The sequence below is a fragment of the Alternaria ethzedia genome, assembly GCF_023757985.1.
Source record: "Alternaria ethzedia strain BMP 0044 chromosome Unknown scaffold_11, whole genome shotgun sequence".
NCBI lineage: Eukaryota > Fungi > Ascomycota > Dothideomycetes > Pleosporales > Pleosporaceae > Alternaria > Alternaria ethzedia.
In genome coordinates this window covers 735,765-757,024 of record NW_026056204.1, presented here as the reverse complement: position 1 = coordinate 757,024, position 21,260 = coordinate 735,765, and the positions used below count along the sequence as shown (strand labels likewise).

At 52.1% G+C, this 21,260-nt stretch overlaps 10 protein-coding genes across 10 annotated transcripts; 4 read left to right on the top strand and 6 right to left on the bottom strand.

Moving 5' to 3' along the window:
• Positions 1-654: 654 nt before the first annotated feature.
• On the bottom strand, positions 655-1,153 carry J4E87_005502 (uncharacterized protein; the record flags this gene model as incomplete). Its single annotated transcript, XM_049377115.1, has 2 exons — positions 655-1,120; positions 1,149-1,153. The coding sequence occupies 2 exons, from the start codon at positions 1,151-1,153 to the stop codon at positions 655-657; spliced, it is 471 nt and encodes a 156-aa protein (XP_049233340.1).
• Positions 1,154-2,828: 1,675 nt separating this feature from the next.
• Positions 2,829-3,947, bottom strand: J4E87_005501 (uncharacterized protein; the record flags this gene model as incomplete). Its single annotated transcript, XM_049377114.1, has 1 exon — positions 2,829-3,947. One exon carries the CDS (start codon positions 3,945-3,947, stop codon positions 2,829-2,831), a length of 1,119 nt encoding a protein of 372 aa, XP_049233339.1.
• Positions 3,948-4,291: 344 nt separating this feature from the next.
• ZEB1 (Zinc finger E-box-binding homeobox 1) lies at positions 4,292-5,710 on the bottom strand (the record flags this gene model as incomplete). The annotated part of the gene is made up of 1 exon (XM_049377113.1): positions 4,292-5,710. One exon carries the CDS (start codon positions 5,708-5,710, stop codon positions 4,292-4,294), a length of 1,419 nt encoding a protein of 472 aa, XP_049233338.1.
• A 2,059-nt stretch (positions 5,711-7,769) lies between these two features.
• On the top strand, positions 7,770-8,522 carry J4E87_005499 (uncharacterized protein; the record flags this gene model as incomplete). Its single annotated transcript, XM_049377112.1, has 2 exons — positions 7,770-7,975; positions 8,021-8,522. 2 exons carry the CDS (start codon positions 7,770-7,772, stop codon positions 8,520-8,522), a joined length of 708 nt encoding a protein of 235 aa, XP_049233337.1.
• A 1,909-nt stretch (positions 8,523-10,431) lies between these two features.
• On the bottom strand, positions 10,432-11,313 carry J4E87_005498 (uncharacterized protein; the record flags this gene model as incomplete). The annotated part of the gene is made up of 2 exons (XM_049377111.1): positions 10,432-10,943; positions 10,995-11,313. 2 exons carry the CDS (start codon positions 11,311-11,313, stop codon positions 10,432-10,434), a joined length of 831 nt encoding a protein of 276 aa, XP_049233336.1.
• A 1,870-nt stretch (positions 11,314-13,183) lies between these two features.
• J4E87_005497 (uncharacterized protein) lies at positions 13,184-14,205 on the top strand (the record flags this gene model as incomplete). The annotated part of the gene is made up of 2 exons (XM_049377110.1): positions 13,184-13,918; positions 13,978-14,205. The coding sequence occupies 2 exons, from the start codon at positions 13,184-13,186 to the stop codon at positions 14,203-14,205; spliced, it is 963 nt and encodes a 320-aa protein (XP_049233335.1).
• An 882-nt stretch (positions 14,206-15,087) lies between these two features.
• Positions 15,088-16,216, top strand: J4E87_005496 (uncharacterized protein; the record flags this gene model as incomplete). Its single annotated transcript, XM_049377109.1, has 3 exons — positions 15,088-15,237; positions 15,329-15,615; positions 15,676-16,216. 3 exons carry the CDS (start codon positions 15,088-15,090, stop codon positions 16,214-16,216), a joined length of 978 nt encoding a protein of 325 aa, XP_049233334.1.
• Positions 16,217-16,664: 448 nt separating this feature from the next.
• Positions 16,665-17,498, bottom strand: J4E87_005495 (uncharacterized protein; the record flags this gene model as incomplete). The annotated part of the gene is made up of 1 exon (XM_049377108.1): positions 16,665-17,498. One exon carries the CDS (start codon positions 17,496-17,498, stop codon positions 16,665-16,667), a length of 834 nt encoding a protein of 277 aa, XP_049233333.1.
• A 641-nt stretch (positions 17,499-18,139) lies between these two features.
• On the top strand, positions 18,140-19,027 carry J4E87_005494 (uncharacterized protein; the record flags this gene model as incomplete). Its single annotated transcript, XM_049377107.1, has 1 exon — positions 18,140-19,027. One exon carries the CDS (start codon positions 18,140-18,142, stop codon positions 19,025-19,027), a length of 888 nt encoding a protein of 295 aa, XP_049233332.1.
• Positions 19,028-19,229: 202 nt separating this feature from the next.
• Positions 19,230-20,927, bottom strand: J4E87_005493 (uncharacterized protein; the record flags this gene model as incomplete). The annotated part of the gene is made up of 4 exons (XM_049377106.1): positions 19,230-19,369; positions 19,428-19,791; positions 19,843-20,847; positions 20,904-20,927. The coding sequence occupies 4 exons, from the start codon at positions 20,925-20,927 to the stop codon at positions 19,230-19,232; spliced, it is 1,533 nt and encodes a 510-aa protein (XP_049233331.1).
• Positions 20,928-21,260: the final 333 nt, after the last annotated feature.

Below are 21,260 nucleotides of genomic sequence, written 5' to 3'. Positions count from 1 at the left end.
TGCTTATTTCCGCCCTCTTGGTGACGTACAACAGGAATTCCACGACTTGCTTGGCCGCCTTACCGAGTAACGCGTTGCTCACCGGTCCGTTCTCGACGTCCGGGACCGCCACTAGCCCCCAATGTTTCTTCCGTGTAACAATGACTGCATAGGCGGAAATTAGATCGATCCAAGCCCCACATGCGTTTTAGCTTGGGTCGAGTATGCACTGTATCACTTCAACGCGACCGCAGTTAAAGTCGGGCGTAAATCAGAAGGCTGGATTAGTTGGAGAACCGGAATCACCACAGCGGGGCGATGCTATAATCAGGCGCTGTGCATATCGTTTTCCGATGGTCCGCACAGCAGTGATTAATGGACGGGTTTCAAGTGATGTGGCTTGCATTGGGGGCTATGTAAAAAGCAAAAGCGCATGCTATAGACGGTACAGGAGGATGGAATCGGGAGAACAGGCGGAGTCGACGTGCGCTTGACAATAACCAAAGCGTTCAGGATGCTCAGACACAATGGAACAGATATCTGCCTGGCGCCATGCGAATAAAAAGTGAACCCAAGGTACAGCAGACGCGACGACACAAGAAACTGGGGATGAGAAAACAAAAACTACAAGGCGAATCAACCGCGTTCCACCATGAGCCTCAGCGTAGCCTTGTATCAAGCCACCGCACGACCAGATCCCCAAAGCGAGTACATAGGAAGCGGTTCGGGCCGCTTCGTATCGGTAGAACGCTGAGGGCTGGGGTATTCCCATTTGACGTCCTCGAATGGCCCCACCGCGGAGTCGGTTCTCGCCAGGGTATCTGTATCAGGTGCTTTGATGGATTCGAGCTCGATGCCCTCGTCAACTTCGTTGTCCTTTGACGTGTTCGTGGTTCGATCGGCTTTTCTGATGCAGGCCATGAGCAGCAGCATGAGGAGGATGTAGCCGAAGAGACTCGTGGTCCATGCGAGGATGATGGTGCTGAACATGTAGACGTCGCCGGCGGGTTCATTGTACTCGAGAATGTCTTGGATAGCGCGAATTGCATTCTCGGGGTATAAGTTTTGAGCTGCCTGGCTGGCAGCGCTGTGCTTCCAGTAGATGTCGCCGCGGTGATTGTTAAAGTCCAGCCCCAGTGACCTATGCACGGAGGCAGCTTTTGTCCAACCGCATAATTGATCTTTGCTCAGTACGGAAAGCTCGAAGTACTTGGATACTAAGGCGTTGCTCAGGATGGCGGGGTAATAGGTCGTATATTTGGTGACGATGGCGTAGTCGAACGTGTTGTTCTCATGCAGGTCTTTGAACGTGATCGTTTCGCTGCTGAAGCCGACGTAATGGAGGCATTTAGTAGGCTTCGTGTGGATCTCGATGTTGTCGGCTCGAGGTATGGTTTTGGCGAAGAGTGAGATAGGTAGAAGTAATAGGAGGAGAGTAGACATCAAGAACATGATTGCGATGCGACAATAGCAGTCTTGAGGTAAGCGATCGGATGCTGCCTGCTATCGGATGTTTGACCGTAAGAGCTGCGGCGCCGGAAGAATGGTGTGGCGTAGTGAGAGTAGAAGTGGTGGATGCGCGATATCTTATAAGCAACCATGGCAGCATGCAGTTTCCGCAAAGTAAGAGGGGAAACGAGGGTCGAGGTGTTGTCGTGGTTGCCAGAAGGTGACAAGGTAGTAACGATGCTCGCACGGTGCAGTCGCGATCGTCCACCGACTGGGACCAGGAATACACGAGGCCGAGTATTAAGATACAAGCTCTTAATACGAGGTAATGAGGCGAATACTATGAGCCGTGAAGCATACCACAGCCTGCAGGTAGACTAGCAATCTCCAAATGAATTGCAACTTCTCCGACCCATTAACCCAAGCGTGCAACTAAGTCTTCCACGATACCCCCCATCCATGAGTCAGTCTTTTGATTCATCCCATATGACAACCAGGCCTCGGATGCCTTGGAAATAATTGAACACTGTCGTTGAAATCAAACCAGGCGGTACACGGACGGTAGTGCGGAAGTCGAAACAACCGTAACATGCTATTTCTGACAGCAGGTCTGCGGCATACAAGTCCATATCCGGGAAATCAAGAACGAACTCAACATTCGGAAGTCCTCGTATTAGTCTTTTGAAGGTAGACAAGAGAGGTTCGTTACCAGGTAAGTTAAGTTTCGCATAAATCGACGTTGATCCGATCAAATTCCTGCGTGCGATGTATATTTTCCGGTAAAAGATGTATAAGATCTTGAGAATGCGCTCGTCCCATCTTGTCAGCGCAATGTGAATGGGTATTGAGGCTGCGAGTGCTTGTTTTCTCTTTATGATCTCGATGGCCTCCATGTGTATTTGCCGACACGTACTGAGGAGGGCAATTCCCACTTGAGCGATCTGAAGAGACAAGCCGGGCTTTTTTGTAGCAAAGATCTCTCGACATTCGTGGCGGAAGACTTCGTTCGGGATGTGCTCGTATACCATGAGCCGGAGTTCGGCTGGAAGGTCGAGAAACCTGAAGGTATCGGGACCGGGAGACGGCAGGCGCGACATTGTCGTTGTATATAGCTCGAAAAAGCTTGAGGGTGTTTGGAAGCAGAAATGAGAGGTGTTCGAATGCAAAAGATGCAAGAAAGATTTGATGCAAATATTATAGCTTGGTGTAATCGAAAGACTCTGGTTCTCGTATACTGACGCCCGTGGTTGAAGCGACCCGTGCCGACTAATCGTCAACTTGCTAAACATCACTATGGCCCTAGCAACCCAGTCATAGCAGCGATGAATCAAATTGCAGAATGCCATACGGTCGATAGGATAACTTAGAGCTCAGACCTTTGTCTAGCGTACCCTAAAGATCTACGATCTACTTGCGAGCTTGCGCGGTTGACCTTTGGGTTTCGGCGCTGAAGTAGACTCCGTGGCATCACCGTCAGGCTTTGAATCCAGTTCATTCTCACGCTGAGCCAGGGCCTTTTCTCTTTCGTCTAGCTTTGCCTGTCGCTGATCAAGATCACTCTCTCGTTGGTCGAGTTTCTTTTCCCGGTCATTCTGGTTATCCGCGTTTTGTGTATCGGGTTTCTCGCTTGCGTTAGATGCTCCACCAGCATCATTACGCATACTGTCCGTCTCGACTGATTGTGGTTCGCTGTCATCTTGCTTCGCATTCAGCTTCCGTGGCTTCTTGCGACCTTGAGTGTCGCTCTTTTGTGCTGAATCTCCGCTTGGTGGCTCTTCAGACTGATTCGCACTGGGCTTCGAGTCCGAATCTCCGCCCGTAGCTTGCGCACCAGCCTTCGCAGCGTCTGACACCTCTTTCTGATCTGGCATCATGCCCTTCGCACTCTCCATCCAACCCTCGTCAATCTGACCTCCACCTCCCTCACTCTTGAACTTCTCAAGCTCTTCAGTTCCGGGCATCTCTTCCTCGTTAGCTTGTCCCATCATCTTCTCCAGTGTCTTCTTTTGCTCTTCGCTCGCTGCCCATTGCGGGAGGAAACTAGTGAGCTTCTTCATTCCCTTCCCTGCTACTTTGCCCATGTTCACCCATGGGCCGTGAAGCGCACCTGTCGCTCCACCTACTCCAGCTCCTATCCCACCAAGCAGAGTTGAAGAGATGCCGCCAACCAAAGTCCCGGTGATTGCGCCTAGAGTGGCACCAGGCGCGACACCAAGGCCTGTGCCCATTGCCATGCCCTGAAAAGCACCCGAACGGAGATATCTTGCGGTCTTTCCGAACGACTCAGCCTCGATGTGTGCATTTGTAGCTTCTTCTGTCAACCTTTCCCGTTCGTCCGGATCGCTGGCCGCAGCTGCTGCATCCTTCAATTCTTTGGCTTTCTTTTGCGCGGCGAGGGCAGCATTGGCGGCTTTCCCAGATTCTTGCCGCACCTCTTCTTCGGAAACGGCGGGCTTGTTAGACTCTTTGTTCTCTTCATCTTTCTTGCCCCCATCTTTGTTCAACTTTTTCGGAGGCATGATTGTTAGTTGGTTTTCTCAAAGTTGTGGCGGCTGCAGGGTATCCCCTGGTGTACGTCATTGACGCTAGCTTCCCCACTCGAGAACCTGAATTGGACGCGTTCAGGACGCGCGACGACCTTGCCATGTTTTCAATTGCACATCGCGTACTACCGGCGTTCTGGATACGACTTCTATCGTAACGGCTGTTGAATCATTCGATCCATCGTGATGCAAGGCATGAGCCGACGATGGTCGTTCCACACGCGAGGTCGATGATGACCTGCTCATCAGTCAAAGGTTAGTATCAGATGGACAACGCAATTTGTGTGCAGGCTTTCATATTAACACAGGACAGGAACTAGCTAGAAGGCGCGGCACATGCGGCCGTCAGTTCGAACAGTCCAGGCTTCGCTGCCAACGCCGACAGTGGCGTAGAATAGACTTGAAGGATCCCATTTCTTCTTGATCGTCAACAACCTGGCGTAGTTCTGGCCCCAGAACGTATCCTGGAAATTCGGTTGACGGAAATCGGCCTCGTTCACGTACGATCCGCTACCAGGTGTTGCAGCCTCAACAAGAGGAATGATTTCGTTCGTCATCTTGTCCTGAGTTGCGAACGCTTCCGACCACGGAGCTGTGAAGTTCCATGGAAGTGTCAAGGTCGCGTGCACGATTGCCTTGCGCCACGCCGGGTGGACCGACGTTGTTTTCTCCGAACCAAACGCCTTCACATCTGTACCGACTCCAATCCAGGTCACTCCCTTCTCTACGACAGCCTTCCAGGTTTCGGAGATGTTGCCCACAACACTTCTTGGGATCAAGCGAGTACCGTACTGGGCGATGCCGACCTGGATGTTGCCGAGAGGAAGGGGGCCGAAGTACTTGTCGTAGTGCTCATAGTACGTGTCGAATTCGCTATATTCAGCGGTGTACTTGACGCCTTTGGAGTCCAGCCTAGCGACGAAAGGCGCAAGCATGGCCTTGACTTCGGCTTTCGTCTTGTTGTAGGCGTTAAGCGGGGAGATCATGAAAAACGAAGACGTGAAGTAATGGACCACCATTGCTCCGGCATCTACCATGGCAGGTAGCTCTTCGTGGAACGCTTGGATGGCATCATAGAACACGTCCTGGTCGTTGTCCGTGGTGAAGAACGACAGTGAAGCGCCGCCGAAAACAGCTTCCTTGTGCGCTTTGACAGTCATCCCAACCACGACGCCGTAGGTGCTGCCACCGCCGCCGTTGAGAGCCCAGTACAGATCCGCGTTTTCCTTCATATTCGCATTGACAAGCTTCCCGCTTGCTGTTACGACTTCCCAATTCAGTACGTTGTCGGCAGCGAGGCCGAAGCTAGTACTGATAGCCGAATGTCCACCACCCTGTGTGTAACCGCCAGCGATGCCAACAGTAGGGCACTCGCCTCCAACCACGACCAAGCCTTTGTCTCGGGAAGCAGCCATTAGTTCGAAACCTTGAACGCCGGCACCAATCTTAAAAGCCGGGCCATTGTATTCTGAACCCATGAACGTCGGAACATGGGTGATTTCCTTGAGATGGTGTGTCCACACCGCTAGTGAGCCCGCGCCTGTGGAACGACCGAGATAATCATGGCCCGTGTTGCGGATGACGAGACGAATGTTCTTGGAGGCAGCAAACGCGATCGCTCGTTGGACGTCTGCAGGCCCGGACGCATCCACGGCGTAACGGACGTAGTTCCCGAGCTCACATGGGCGGTCTCGAGGTTGGAAGGGATCGCAGCTCTGGTTGGCAAAGAAAGGTGCCATTACGGATGAAGACGATTCATAACTGACTAAAGGTTAGAGTGACGTCTTCAAAGCACATGTGTGGAACTTACTGAATCTTCTCAAACTGCCAATCCTTCTTCAGACTTTCACAAGTCGCGTCGTCGAAAGTCGGAACGTGGCAGGGAGCTCCGAGTGGTACGGTTGCCACTAGACGTCCGCCTACTGTCTTGTTCAAGCTGTTCCACTCTGCTTGCGAAGGCCATGACTTGTCTCCTGGGAACGATTTGCATTGATTGGGGGTTGGGTTAGCAGAAACAACGCCAAGAAGCGCGAGGACTGGGATGTAGGAACGCATTTCCAGGGCATAGAAAAAGATAAAGTTCTGCGACCTGGAAAAAATCAATCTCCCAGACAAACGGATTAATATAAACAGAAATTCAGGCTCCCTGCATGCGCCGCGCTTGACAGTGGCGAGCAAGCTAGAGCAGTTGTGGGACTACAAATCTAGTGTCCGGTGGGGTGGACCGTCCCGGGGTGATACCGCGACCCCGTTTTGTGGCCGTGGCGCCGATTGCCTTGGATCTGAGTCTACGCGAAAAAGACCTCTGACAGTGATATGCAGAGGACCACAGATTGTTGAAGGAGAGTGCGCCTCACCATGAACAAGCGATTGATGGATAGCTGTCGTATCGTCGGAGTCGCGGTGCTGGTGCGGGACGGCGACTTTGCCATCAATTGGAAGCTGGGGCTTGTACTGGACCTTCGGCATCTATCAACAGGGATCGCGCACGGCTTTGCTACATTCAGAAACCTCCGATGCAGCCGAGCACGTCCACCGCGAGGGCGGGTCGGCGGCTCTCCAGGCGAGATGCAATCGTCCCATATCGTCTTTCTAGACCCTTAAAATTAGGAGATATCTCACCGAGCAGTGCCGAAGCCGTTTCCCGTTACCGTTACCAATATACCTTGGTATTATTTGGTCTAGCTTCAAGAAGAAGGTCTCTTCTGTCGGCCAACACTTGGGCTGCATTGCAACCATGTGCGTTAGCTGTTAGGCTACTATAACTTCGGACAATACTGGGAATATTTACAGGTTTCACCTCGTATGAGAGTCTCCGTTGCTATCGATCAAGGCATGCTTTCCTGACGGGGTTATGATAGACCGGGTAAGGGCCGCGCTGAATCCTACGCGGTTTCGTCCTCTTGGACTGCCAATACGCTGGGAACGGTCGGAACTGTGTAGACGCTGAATCGCAATGCCTAGTATTCTGATGTGTTCTCTCCCAAAGGCGAAAAGTCTACCACCTCAATCAAGGGGGAACTGAACACCCTGAGACCTACATTGACGCTACATCCTCTTATTTGCGCATTGCCGTCCTAACGTAGGCTTCAGGCTTGTTCGGTTTTTAACCTGTGCAAAGTACTATTCAATCCCTATTCTGAACGAAACCGCCGTGAGCAAGCCAGTACGATGGGCTGGACCTACAACACTCCCGATGATATCGCCAACGAGGGGCCACATATTACCGCAATCGCAATCGTTTTCACAGCAGTGTCACTGTTGGTTCTGACCCTTCGTTTCTATGTGCGCGGATGCATAACCAAAGCCATTGGAGCCGGTAAGTAACGTGGCACCCAGCTTTTCCACGCCACATAGCTAACGCATCTATCATCGCTAGATGACTGGATACTAGTTGTGACTTGGGTGAGCAATTCGGGTCCCTCCTGTAGCTATGGGACTGACAGTCGCGCAGATAGCATCTTGTGGCTTCGCTGTCGTAACTATCATCCGTACGTTGGCTGCACAGGTGCTGTGATATCGAGACTGATGATGCGATACCAGAAACCAAATGGGGACTTGGACTCAAGCATCTGAAGGATATGCCCGATGAAAATCTCTTCAACTTTGGACTTGTAAGTCTCACCCGCACAAGTGAACACATTGCAATCCTGACAGGACTAGATACAGTACATGGGTGCACCATTGTAAGACAATAATTGCGACACGACCATAATACGCCTCTCTGACATCCGTAACAGCTACATCACCAGTATACTGGGCTTCAAACTTAGTTTGCTGCTGACCTATCTACGAATCATGCCAAAAGGCGCGTCGCGCAACGCTACCATCACCGTAATAGTCGCATGCATACTCTTTCACCTCTGTTTCCTGGTCGTGCAAACGAACCTCTGCCAGCCGGCCGCGAAACAATGGGACCCTTCCATCACCTGGGGCCAGTGCCTGCCAGCCGTGCCCTTCTACACCAGCATGGCATCTTTGACCATCGTCTTCGACATAGTAGTGTAAGTACCTCTTTTTCAAACGCCAGCAAAAGCTTACCTCGACAGCATGTTCCTACCCTTCCCCGTCCTCCTCAAGAGCCACATCCAAAAGCGCAAGAAAGTCGCCCTGCTGTGCCTCCTGGCCCTAGGCACATTCATCACGATCATCCAAGTCCTACGCATCCGAACCGTTCGAAACCTCGCCAACTATCTCGACTCTAGCAGTCTCATTATGTGGTCGACTGTTGAGAACAATTTGGGTATCATCGTCGCGTCGGTGCCGACGCTAGCACCCCTCTTCAAGTCATTTGTTGAGAAGACACAAAAGAGCTCATATGGGAACTCGGCAACAAGATCGAAATCTTTGTACGCCCTGAGGTCGAGACGTAGTACCAGGCAAGGTTCTATTCCACTTGGGAGCGGTGTTCATCAAGCGACGCATGTGTCTGGGCCTTTTGAGAGAGGAAGCGAGGAATTCATAATGGGCGATGTCGCTGCTATTACAAAGAGAACCGAGGTGACTGTTTCTTCTCGTGTCCGGGAAGAGTTGAGAGGGCCGAATAATTAGTCACTGTCTTCGTACTTCTAATAACCTATCGCAACAAGCTAACTACAACTTCCGAAATCTATATGTACCTATCTAATTAGGTCCTCTCGAAAAGAGAAGTATCGTTAACACAAGAGCTGAATAGTGATAGTGGTAGCGTACCCGCAACAAGCGAATCAATCCATGGATCCTACAATTATCGCTTACTATAACGCAGTTGATTGGGTACGCCACCTAGTCCGAGCACAGATCATAGCGAATGCGAGTGTATATGTCCCATGGTATTGCGATGACGCAGAGCGAAACGAGCCACTTACAACTTCCGCAACATCGACGACCCAGACGAAAAGATACTCTCACCCATGAGAGAAACCGCAAGTATAATATACTGCCGAATGTATATATATACCTCACTCCAGTCTTCACAAGGCTTCACTCAATTCTTTACCCAACATGCAATACACAAACACACACCCATCCATGGCCGACATCAAAGCCCCGTCAGACAACGCCATAATTGTCGATCGAGAATGCTACTGGGATTGCTTCCCAGAAGAGGACGCAGAAACACAAGAGTTCTACAGACAATCAATAGAACATTGCGGTCCCGACCGACACCGTGAGCCCGGAAGATACTTCCCAGTTATCCGAGTCCCGGCAAGCCAACTATTGCAGCCTCTCTCAGTCAGATCTGTATACGAGCATTGGTGTGAAACCGGTAAGATTGCGACAATACAACCAGGTTATACCGAAATAAATCTTGACACCAAAACGATGCTGGCCGCCTATCGATTCGGCCTTGAAATGAGCCGCGCGCGGTGCGCCGACTTTCGCGACGCCATCATGGATGCACTAGCTGAGAATTTCGACGCGCAAACAGGCTCTGATATAGGCTTGTTTCATGGCGTCTTCAAAGCGGTGGAGAACGTGCCTAATTCCAACCTGGAACGCCTTCTCGCCTTTCATATCGCGCTGAGCACGGATCCCGGATGCTTCAACTCCATCTTGGCCAGAACAAACAAGCAATTTTTGCACCACGTCCACGAACAGATAAAGACATTCCCCAAAGGAGTGCGCTACTACGATATCTGGGACGACTTCATGCTCAACAACCGCTGCAAATTTCATGAGCATCCGACCGGAAGATGCTGGAGGCCGGCAGAATCGGGGCCCGAAGTCGCGCCACCGGAACATCCAGAGGCGGTGGCAAGGCGGGCACGGATGTGGAAAGCAAAGGAGGTTGAAGAGGTGGATCTTGGGGACATTGACTGGTTTAGGCTCTAGGGCTAGCCAGGTTAATGCATCAAAATCTCTTCAATCTTTTCCTGACTTCGATCATAGCCAACTACAAGGGGTTCTCATGTTGCGGGGAGGAGTATAATACAATAGCGCCGAGGTTCTCACAGTTATTCTGCCTAGGCGAATGCTTTACAGAAATCTCCACGTATTCCTCAAGCCTGCTTATGCACTTTCTTTTTTCGCACTTTCGCTGTAACGTAGGCGCCTGGGTACTTGTCACGGAGGCAGGTTTTGGACGTGTGTAAGCCAGCAAAATGAGACATCGCAACATTACGGACAGGCAGATTGAATCAGGTGATGAATCTCGCGCAAGGCAGAGGATAGTTCAGTGTAAGCTGGAAAAGATAGCATAATGGGTATGTAGGCGCAAAGATCTCGGTCAGGCCGGAATAGTGATGAAAGCTGCAGAACAAACGTAAATCGTGGCGTGTCGATGCAGTCAGAATACCGCGCTGGATATTTGAATGGGGAAGTGGGAAAAGCGCCGCTATTACAAACATACGGTCGTTACAAGGGCATGATTGGAGGCATCGGGCAAATCGGTACAACGCCTCTACTGGCAGTCACAGATGCGTATCCTTCTTTGATCTGATGAAGTTAGCGATGATCCCGCGACATTTCTGATCTCCCCTCATACCCTATCGAAATGGGTGGTGGTCCGGAAAGCGCCACCATTTGTTTCAGGCCCATCGCTCCAATAAAGGCGTCTCAACCACGCGTGAAGACGCGGATAGTCCAAACGTATCATCTTCAAGTTGCATTTGAAGAAGGGATAGTACGCCACGTCGAAGCGGATGAGCGTTGTGTATAAGCGAACGTCGGCCTCGGTGATATGTTGCCCAAAAAGGTAGGGGTAGTGCTTGGGTTGTGAAAGATGATCCTCCAGACGGTCCAGCGACTGGAAGAGCTTGCTGACATGTTCATCATAGGATGCCTGCGATGTCGCGAAGCCGACCTTGTACACGCCGTTGTTAATCGTGTCGAATACCCATAAGAGAAGGCAATCCATCTCTTTCAGAATATGCGGGGGTCTGAAGGCAGCCACGCCCTTGTTGACCTCGCGACGCTCCGGAGGAAGGAGAGGGTCGAATGCGTCGAACAGGATGCGGATGATGTCGGCGCTATCGTTGTTGACGGCAGTACCTAAACGATGTTAACCCACAATCTATTTCTCCAACCTTCAAACTTATTTACCCTGGCGTTGATCCCACAGCAGGGGGATGGTGATTCTCCCGTTGAAGCTTGGATCTGCCTTCAGATAGATCTCTTTCAGGCATCTCGCGCCAGACACGGGGTCTTTCTTGGGCCCGCTACGCCCAGAGAAGAACCAGCCATGCGATGCGTCCCTTGCATCGACCTCGACCAAGTCTATGACATCCTCGAGCCCCTTCAAAGCGTGTACGATGGTGGTTCGGTGTGCCCAGGGACAGACGTAGTTGATGTACAGCACGTATCGGCCCTTTTCGACAGGGAAGCGCTCGGATGGTATGGTATGTCGGAACTGCGAAGGCATATGGTTCCACTGCCCGTTGGCATCAACAGTGTAGCGAGGAATTAGCTATGCAAAGAGGTCAGTAAGCGTGGGGTGAGCATGCCCAGGAGAAGTCTGGAGAAAAAATGCCTAATCAAACCTTCGAAACCATCATAGCCGGTGGCTTTACGACTCCCTCGCTGAAGCTACGCAAATTAACTCCGAGTACATCTTGTCCGCAGAGGACAATGCCATAGCGCTGTTTTAAGGGAACCAGCTTTTTCCATTGTAACCTGGTGATTACAAAACAGTAGGAGGCGGGCAAGGGCGACTCTGATTAGTATAGCACACCGTACGCGAGCGGCAGCTTCTTCGGGTTGGCGAGCTGCCAAGTGATTACCGAAGCGCATCAGGCGCTCCGACAAGCCTTGTGGCGATGGTGTTACAGATGGTCGATGGTTTTTGTCAAATATCAGAATGGCTTCATTGCGATGCGGTCGACGAGGGCATGTGAGGGTTGAGCTCGTGCCATGCATCCCGCCGATCAGCCGAGGCCTGCTTAAGCGATGGTTTAGCTTCAATGCGGCGCACGCGATCCGTCTGTCTTCCTCAACCACCCAACCTGCGTCGCACAGCGTGCAGCTGTACTTCCTTTTTGTGATGTCTATTACAAATCCCGATGACACCGACGCTTGCGATGGGTACAGCTACCGCTGGTGTAGCGAACATGACTGGTATCGTATTGATGCGCCAGCAGGAGATGGGATCGCGGAATCTCGGCCGTTCAGTCATCACGCTCCTCGACGACAATCTCTCAGCGCGCGCGAGATGCGATTGGCTACCACGTTTCATAAAAGCACCGCTATACGAAGTACGCGTTGTTCACATCCGCCGAGCATACCCGTCGGAAGGAAGCGGTCGCACCACTGTTAGCTTGTATACGTCAGTACAAAGACTAGCCTCCTAGCACTGCCTGTGCTTAATGGACGTCGTTTGGAAGCGCGACACGTCGGCTGGATTCGCGAAAGGCCTTGAACGCAACGCGTTCGAGAGCATCACATACATGGCATGGGGCTGAAGGACGCGTCAAGTTTTCATCGTCGCATCCTCTATACAATTGCCAAGAGAAACGTCACCAGTCATCGTGCGAGCTGAGCTTCTCAGACTCGGCCTATAGAGCAATCTGCGGCTCTTCGGAAGGACACAGTTGACCGCCATCGCAGCAGGTCCGAATCGCGACGTTGAGCAGGACATGCACACGTTTTTGCACGATGACAGTGAAGTCAGGCTAGACTGCTGTTCCTCGCTGCTGCGTCAATGGAACAGTACGTGGTTCGGGCTCATACATAACCCTTGACATGGAGGTTTACCTTCTTTCGCGAGAACCTCATTCCCTCTCTTTGCTCTAGGTCTTTAATGCTTCTAACGTGTTATTCATGACACCTTGGCGAGAGTCACACTTATTTGGCAAATGAAGATCAGAAAACCCGACCGTGGTTTTGAGTGCTGATCTTTTGCGAAGATCTGGGTTCCCAGCGGCTATATTGAGCAACTAACGAAACGCTTGCCGCGGCTCAACTCATCACCAAATTATTTACCGAAGTATCATCCGAGACTCTTGGTCCCCACTAACATGCATTCGATTTCCCCAGGTTTTCTCCTCAATCAGTATTTTGCCAATCAACCATTAATCTACTTCGGTCTCCTTGGCGGTTTTCCCCATCTATTCGAGTATCGTCAATGGGTCAGATCGACGACGATGCGGCAAACCTGACAGAATGGGCTTTGCGCAAAGGACTAGCATTGTTCATACGCATACCGCTAGATGTTCACATATAAGATGGGTGTATGAAAACGCCTGTCGCTGAAATAGCGACCACGACTCGATGATCCACCTGGACTTGCTGCCGATATGCTGAATTCCGCCCTGCTCTCGCTGTTTGGCCTTGTGCCCAGCGTCTTGAATGTCGCTTTGGCACAGACGTTCACGCCCGCACCTGGAAACTTCCCAGCTAAAGGTGATGGCGACTTCGCAGGCGGTATCTTCTCCATATCCCTCACCGAGCTACCCAAATATACCGGCGCTGGTGGAACCGGCCCTGAGTCCCCCAAAGGAAATGGCGCGAAGACGTCTGGCTCGGGACCCTACCCAGCGCAAATGTTGACCGACTCTACACTACCGAGACACACCATCTTTGCACCCAAGACCCCTCCGACTGGCAACCTTAGTCTCCCTTTCATCGCATGGGGTAACGGCGGATGCGGCCTCAATGCCGGTATCTACGAGCGGCTGTTGGTAGAAATCGCCAGCTATGGATATATTATCGCTGCAGATGGTACACCTGACGGCTCTGGATTCCAAGCTGGTCAACAGTCCAAAGTCCAAGACATGCGCGATTCTCTAGACTGGGCATTCGCCGGCAAAGTAAAGAAATACGGAAACGTCGACTTGACTAAAGTCACGACGGCGGGCCATAGCTGTGGAGGTCTCGAGTCCATGTCGACAGCGTACCACGATGACAGAGTCAAGAGAATCATGCTCTTCAACATTGCCATCTTTCAGGATGACAGGAGGTACCTACTCAAAGAGCTCAAAGTGCCTATGGTGTACTTGATTGGAGGACCGAAAGACATGGGGTACAATACCGTGAGTCTACCTTGAAGACCAGATAGATCCTGGTCTCTATCAATGCTAATTCTCGATAGTCGGCGAAGGATTACGCTCTCCTAGATACGGGCACTCCCAAGTTGAGGGCCAACCTCGATACTGGCCACGACGGCACTTTTGCAGCTACGAATGGTGGAAAACAGGGCAAAGCGGCTGTCGCGTACCTGGAATGGCAGTGGAGGGGCAATGCGACTGCTCAGGCATACCTCCTTGATGGCGGCTTGGAGAAGGATAACTGGGTTGAAGAGCATGCCAACTGGTCCTGAGATACAGTTTTTGTTCGGGTGACAGAACTCGCTGTGTACCACAGGCTAGGCGAAAGAAATCTATGCGCAAAGAAAGTGGAAGGCCTTTGGAGCATCAGCATTGTACCGGTGAACAATCCTGTGGTGGCGCGTTTCTCGAGCTGTGGTGCGTTGCTAGGCGGAGGCTGTGAGCTGCAAAGCTGAACGAACACGAGGTCAGGTGTCTAGGCAAGGCATATTCATCGATCAAGGAATGCGCGAGCGTGAATGTATATATGTGAAATGCACGACATATTCGCAAGCAATACCACCGCAGCATTGTTCGAGCCTGGCAGTGCATACACAAGAGTCGCCCAGACAGAGCCCACGTCATCGCCCTCACCCATAGCAACCAGCGGCCAACGCCAACGCCAAACGGTTCAACCAGGAACGCCCATCCCTAGCCCTTAAACCGCCTAACTCAGCCGGTACCCGTTCTCGCCCTCTATTAATATCCACCAGCGCCGCTACAGTGTGGTTGCCGGGTTAGGCACAAACCCTGCAGAAGCGAAGAAGCGGGCTGCGCGGCGGGGACGCGACTGGGCAGTTTGGCAGGCTTGCGGGATCCACCAAGCAGTGAGGCTGAGACTCGAACCGTGTCTGACATCGACGCTGCGCCCTTCCATTGTTGTCCGAGGAGACTACGACATTCTTTCGCGGTTCTGTTTTCGCATCTCCTTACGCACACGAATCTAAGACGTTGTTTGTTGTTTGGCAATTTGCGTGACGCAGAGAGCAGACTCGGTAGAACCGGAGGCTACCCGTATTGACGTATCTCTGTTTACGCTCACCCTTCTTGCCTTTCCGCGCCCTTCCACGCATACTACGACTTTGAGATCGGGGAGACAGACACATCCACACAAGATGCGGATACCGCAGTCGTATATCCAGAAGTGCAAGGTGGTGGCACATGTCTTCCAGGCCATCTTCGTCTTCATAGCCGCGTGTCTTACCATCGCTGTTATGACCAAGGATGGCCCCGTTGAGGGACCTACAAAGTATTTCTTTGCCATGGTAAGTTGCACTCTGTTCTTCCTATACGGCATCGTCTTCGAGATGGTCTCTTACGTCAACATGGACATGGCTGACAAAGGGTTGCTCGCAGTGCTTCGTCTCCATTCCCGCCATAATCTACCTCACAATGGTACCCATGTGGTCGCGCGCCCAACGCTTCGCCTCCGCCTACGCTTTCCTCGCCGTCGACGCTTTATACACTATACTGTGGTTCGCCGCCTTCATCTCGGTGGCCATGTGGAACGCCCACGGTATCAAAGAGGGAGCCAAGAAGGAGAAGATTGCAGATGACGACCGCAACTGCACAACATTCTTATACGGAGATGAGGCCAAGTGCAAGGTCAGCAAGGCCGCTGTAGGCGTCGGTGTCATGGTCTTGTAAGCATCCTTGCAGCCCAGATGTCAAATGAAACAGAACGTCTACTAACCCTCATGCAGCCTCTTCTTCGCCATCACCACCGGCGTATCCGGCTACTACCTCCACAAATACCTCCGCGAAGGCGTCATGCCCTACCAATCCTCCTCGGAGAACACACACTACGCCTCCGGCGACTCCGCCTACAACAACCCGAAAGACGCAGCCTGGTCGACCGAGATCGAGACCGCAAACGGCCGCGACTCCTCAGACTCGCTCGATCGCCGTACCGACCGCGGCGGGAACCAAGAAGAAGACGAATACGCGTTGCTGCACAGCACGGAAACGGACGAGGGTAGGCACCCAGGCCGGCCGCTGAGTTGGGGCGAGGATAGGAATGGAACGTATGGCGGTGGTGGCAGGGGCGCGGTGCCTCCGTATGCAGAGTACAGAGACAGCAGCGCGAGTATAGCCGCCGGCGTGGACGCGTTGAGTCCGGGCGGATATGAAGAATTCAGAAGAGAGGCTGCTGCGGGGCCTCTGGGTAGTATGGGTATGGACAGGGCGCCGAGCCACAGCGGGAGTGGGTATAGCTTTAGCGGTGGGCCGGAGCGGTTGAATTAGAGGTAAACTGTGGATAGGACAGCAACGTTGCATTGTTTCTGCATATGAGCGCTTCTTTTGCTTTCGAGCTGTTAGGTCACCTTGCATTGGGATTGCGGTTGGGTTAGGCGTTGTGTCTTGAACTTAGTTCATGCGTTGTCTGCGCTTTAGCGAATGGCTCCTATATACGAATACTCATCTCTTCGCATAGCACTCCATAACACATTGAGTCTCGATATCTGCCATGACACTGTCGTGAGTGTTGTGCTAGGCTCGAAGAGCCCGAGGTCTTGTATTACCGCTTCGCGAAGCGTTGGACAAGTTCTAAATCGCGCTCGTGTTGCCCATTGATCGTATAGAACCAATACGCCTCTTGCTTCCTCCACCACCGGTTGGGTAGGTATGCTTCCCTGGCATCTTGTCAACAAACTTGCGCCCAAGTGCACATGCGATATGGATGATAAATGACTTACAGCATATAATACTCATCCCGCTGGTACGGAAACTCCAGACTCGGCGGTCCATGTTTCGCCAAAAAGGCATCCGTCTCCTGCGCAGCATCCGCTTCCGTCATTTCCACGTGAACGCGTTTATTCCCTCGGTTCTTCGAGTGCCGCCGTATAGCTCGCGTGGTACTTTCCAGGTGTCGTTCTAGAATTGCAGCGTGCCATAGCGAGTCGTCTACCGCTTTGCGGGCTATACGCGCGTTGCGCGCTACGAGGTCTTGGTTCCACTCTGGTGATTGCCCGCGCGGTATGATGGGGATCGGAGTCCCCGTGTCGAGGTGGTTCTGCCAGTGCGCAAAGTCTAGGACTAGGCCTAGATTATTCCACGTTAAGATGCAGGTCAGACATGTGCACAGCTGGTGTGGGTCGGGAGATTGTATGTGTTGGTATGGACGATTGTGTATGCTGAGTTGCTTTTGGCGCGCGGGGTCAATCAGGAGGGTTTGTATGGGGGCGTCGACGTCGGCGAGGAGTCGGGGCGTGGGGAGGCATTTGATGAGGATGTTGTAGCGGCGTGCGATGATGGCGTCGCCAATGACGTTCGCGTTGGCCTCGACGATACTGTGGAAGCGGCGGTTGACGAAGCTGAACTCGAGAACGTCGTGGGGACGGAGATATTTGAGCGTCTCGAGGATGAGCTCGGTCGGCAACTTTGTTATGTTCACGATGGCGTCGCGTTTCTGCTGTCTCGTCGCGTTCTTGCGCTTCATGCGCTCCGTCTTCTTGTTTTTCAGCGTAAGAGCAGCCGTCTTGTCCTCGAGTGGTTCGTCATCATCGCTAACAGCATGTCGTGGCATAATGGGAGCACCACATAGAAGAAAAAAGCTGAACAGGTCTGCAGTCTACATCAGGACAAAAACTTGCTAAGTAGGTGACCCAACATTAACATAGGCTCTAGACTGTTCAGTGTTTTCCTAGGATGGCGTGGGAGAAGAGACAGAAGTTCATCGGACAGTGACGGCACACATCTTGAAGCCGAACTGAGGGTTGCGGGGAAGTCGCCTGCAGCCAATCGGGTATAAGAAAAGTCCGCACAGTCTGGATGTAGCCTATTACGTAGCATCGTCTTCGCCACCAAAGCACGCGACTGCTCACGACGATTTCACGGTCGGCGTGAAGGAGAAATCTGATTGGTTAGTTCATGAGCACATCGGCCAAACTCCAGTATGGCGTCATGTATCATTTCTAAGCAGTGGAGCGTACATAAACACCTGCAGCATCAGCTCCTTCTTACTTCTCAACTAAGAACCCCACTCAACCCGATCACGATAGAACCACGCTTATGAGCGTTGCCACAAGACTTGCGACTTTCACAAGAGCAGCCCGAACCAGCTACAGCCACCACTTCCCAAAGCTACATCAGACCGCATCCTACACCCCATACCTGGGAGGCCACGCGCAAACTCGTCTTCTCCAGTCTGAAGCTCAAACATCCAAGATGACCACAGCAAGCTTCTCCCACATCGACACTGACTCCTATTCCGGAAAGCCTTGGGCCAAGGTAGACGGACCTGGCACCAGCTTCTCGCACAAATGGCACGAGCGATCCGTCCACAATCTACGCGGCCACGAACATGAATTCAACACCGACAACTCCGGTTTCGCCGTCTACCAATATCCCGCCAAAGAGAAAGCCTTCACAGACGACGCAGCAGTACGAGAAGGCTACTACGCCGAAGTCGAAGCCTTACTACGCAACAAGCTGCCTGGCGTGAAAAAGGTCGTCATCTTCGACCACACGATCCGGAGACGAGACAAGAACTCACCCAGGCAACCAGTCCAGCAAGTCCATGTAGACCAGACCGAAGCCGCCGCAGAAGCACGTGTACGCCGCCATCTCTCACCTGAAGAAGCCGACGAATGGGTAAAAGGCCGCTACCAAATCATCAACGTCTGGCGACCTATTGAAAATCCTGCTTCGGACCATCCCCTCGCCATGATAGACTGGAGAACAACATCAACGTCCGACTTCGTTGCTACAAACCTCCTATACCCTAAGCGCGCCGACTCCATGGACGTCGACGACCGGGGCAAGGAAGTCCTTCCCGACCCAAACAACCATACTTCCACAGAAGGCTACGAGGTCAAGGGCGAAACTATGTCGGTGGCAGCGAACGACCAGCACAAATTCTACTACCAGAAAGACATGACGCCTGAGGAAGTTATTTTGCTCAAGTGCTATGATAGTTTTGGAGAGGGCATGTCTCACGGCAAGGACGGTGTGGCTGTTAGAACACCGCACACTGCTTTTGCGGATCCGAATACGCCCGAGGATGCACCGGGTCGGCAGAGTATTGAGGTTAGATGTTTGGTGTTATATGATTAGGGCAGCTGTGTCGAAAGGAAGGCAATCTAGCTGTTTGAAAGTCATCACACGCATGTAGTTGTGGAGTAGTATGTCTTCAAGTTTATATCTAATTAGTCTATCTAAGCGAATCTATAACCGCAACCACACCAGACTTTGGTATCGTAAGATCAGAAAAGGCGTACAAACGGTCTATCGCGAAGACAATCACGAGAACAATTCTTTAGGCCTTGGTATGGGCTTCGACGCGTGCCTCGGTAGATTCCAACTCAAACGAGTCGGTATCCTGGGGTCTCCAGAACTTCTTGTCGCCCTTCATGGCGCGGATGAACCAAGGCTGAGCGCGTGGCGAGTCTGAGCGGACTGGAATGAGAATGTTAGCGTAGCTTTGGGGAAGGAATCAGTACATGGAGAGACTTACAGCTCCAGTATTCTTTGTTGTCATAGTCGGGTGGAAGTAGGCGTCCGCCTGAGATGGCACCGAGAGCCCATGTTGTGGTATTTATGATGGCGTAGCACATGATTCCAGCGATGAGACCGTACGCAATGGAGTAGGAGAAAGGCATGAACATGAGTGTAACGAACGCGGGGATAGAATCGCCTGGGTAGTTCCAGTTGATGGCTAAGACACCGCGCATCATCATGCAGCCAACCAAGATGAGTGCTCCACCTGTTGCCCAAGGCGGGATGGAGGCGAAGATGGGTGCGAAAAAGAGGGAGATGAAGAAGCAGATGCCTGTGGTGATTGCTGTAAGGCCTGTGCGACCGCCTTCTTGGATACCAGCCTGTAGATATTAGTATTGAAGAAACTCAAAGCAGTCGGATATGGTACTTACACCAGACTCGACGAAAGCGGTGACAGGCGAAGATCCAAAGAGGGAGCCGATGGAGATGGCAATAGCGTCCGCTGAATACGCAATAGTCGAACGGGGGAAGTCACCCGTGTCAGGATCGACAACGCCCGAGAAGCGAGCCATGGAGTACAAAGTGCCCGTCGCGTCCAAGATATCGACGTAAAGCATAGTGAAGACAGCCAGAGCAAACTGCCCGCCCACATTGGACAAATCCCAATCCTGTGCCAACAAAGTGTGTTTGATAGGGTGGAAAGCGACAATGTTCTTGAAAAATTCGAAACGGCTGTCACCAACTGTTGTGCGTGGGAAGTAGGTGATTGAAGTGTCGCGAGGCCAGCAGAAAATCGAGACCAGTGCGATACCAAAGATCATTGAGCCACGGATTTTGTATGTCATTAGCAGGGCAGTGAAGACACCGCCCACGAGGAAGCCGAGCCACATGGTCGGGTTGGTGGCTTTGTGTGAGAGACAAGAGCCAGTGTCCGGGTCGAGGTACTCAGTGGGGCAGCCTCCAAGGTCAAGTGGTGTGGCTTTAGCTCCTGTAATGGCACCGATACCAGCAGAGTATGAAAGTCCGATCAGTGTCAAGAAGAGACCGATTCCCGCACCACATGCGACTTTGATGCTAGCAGGAATGATGCGGGCCAACCATTGGCGAATACCAGCGAGGGAGAGCGCAACGAAGATGAAGCCCTCGACGAAAACGGCAGTCATTGCGACACGGTAGTCGATGGGACCAGTGCCGTGGAACCCGACAATCTGATATGCCAGATACGCATTAAGGCCCATGGCTGGTGCGAGCGCGACTGGAAGGTTTGCAAGGAGGCCCATGAGGAACGAGCCGAGCGCTGCGATGGCGGCGGTAGCAGTAACGAAGTCGCGGTTGATTTCGAGGAGGCAGAGAGAGTAGGCTTCATCGTTGATACATGTTGGGTCGACAGGGTCGTTACAGACACATGTCGCACCGGAGTCTGTGAGGACGGAGGCCTACATGTGATGGTTTCGTTAGCACACGTACCACTTTGATAGCGTGGGTGACTTACGTTGACAGCGATAATATATGCCATGGTGAAAAACGTCGTCAGTCCAGCGCGCAGCTCTGTCGTAAACCTCGCATTCTTGATCTCATTGGGCTTCAATGGTCAGTATTGCGTGGTATGTTGGAAATCCAAGAACGACTCACATGTCCTGATCCGTCAAGGTGGAAATACCTGCCCACAAATGAAGCGGAAACAACATCATTGAGAGCAGCTTTGTTTCGTTCAATGAAACCCATTTTCAGAGGCCAAAAGCAAAACAACCGGAATGATAGAATGGTGTAGCACTACAAGATCATCGACACCCCAGGTAACGACGGAGATCAATCCCCAGATATACTCGCCGTACTCAAAGAGGAAGAT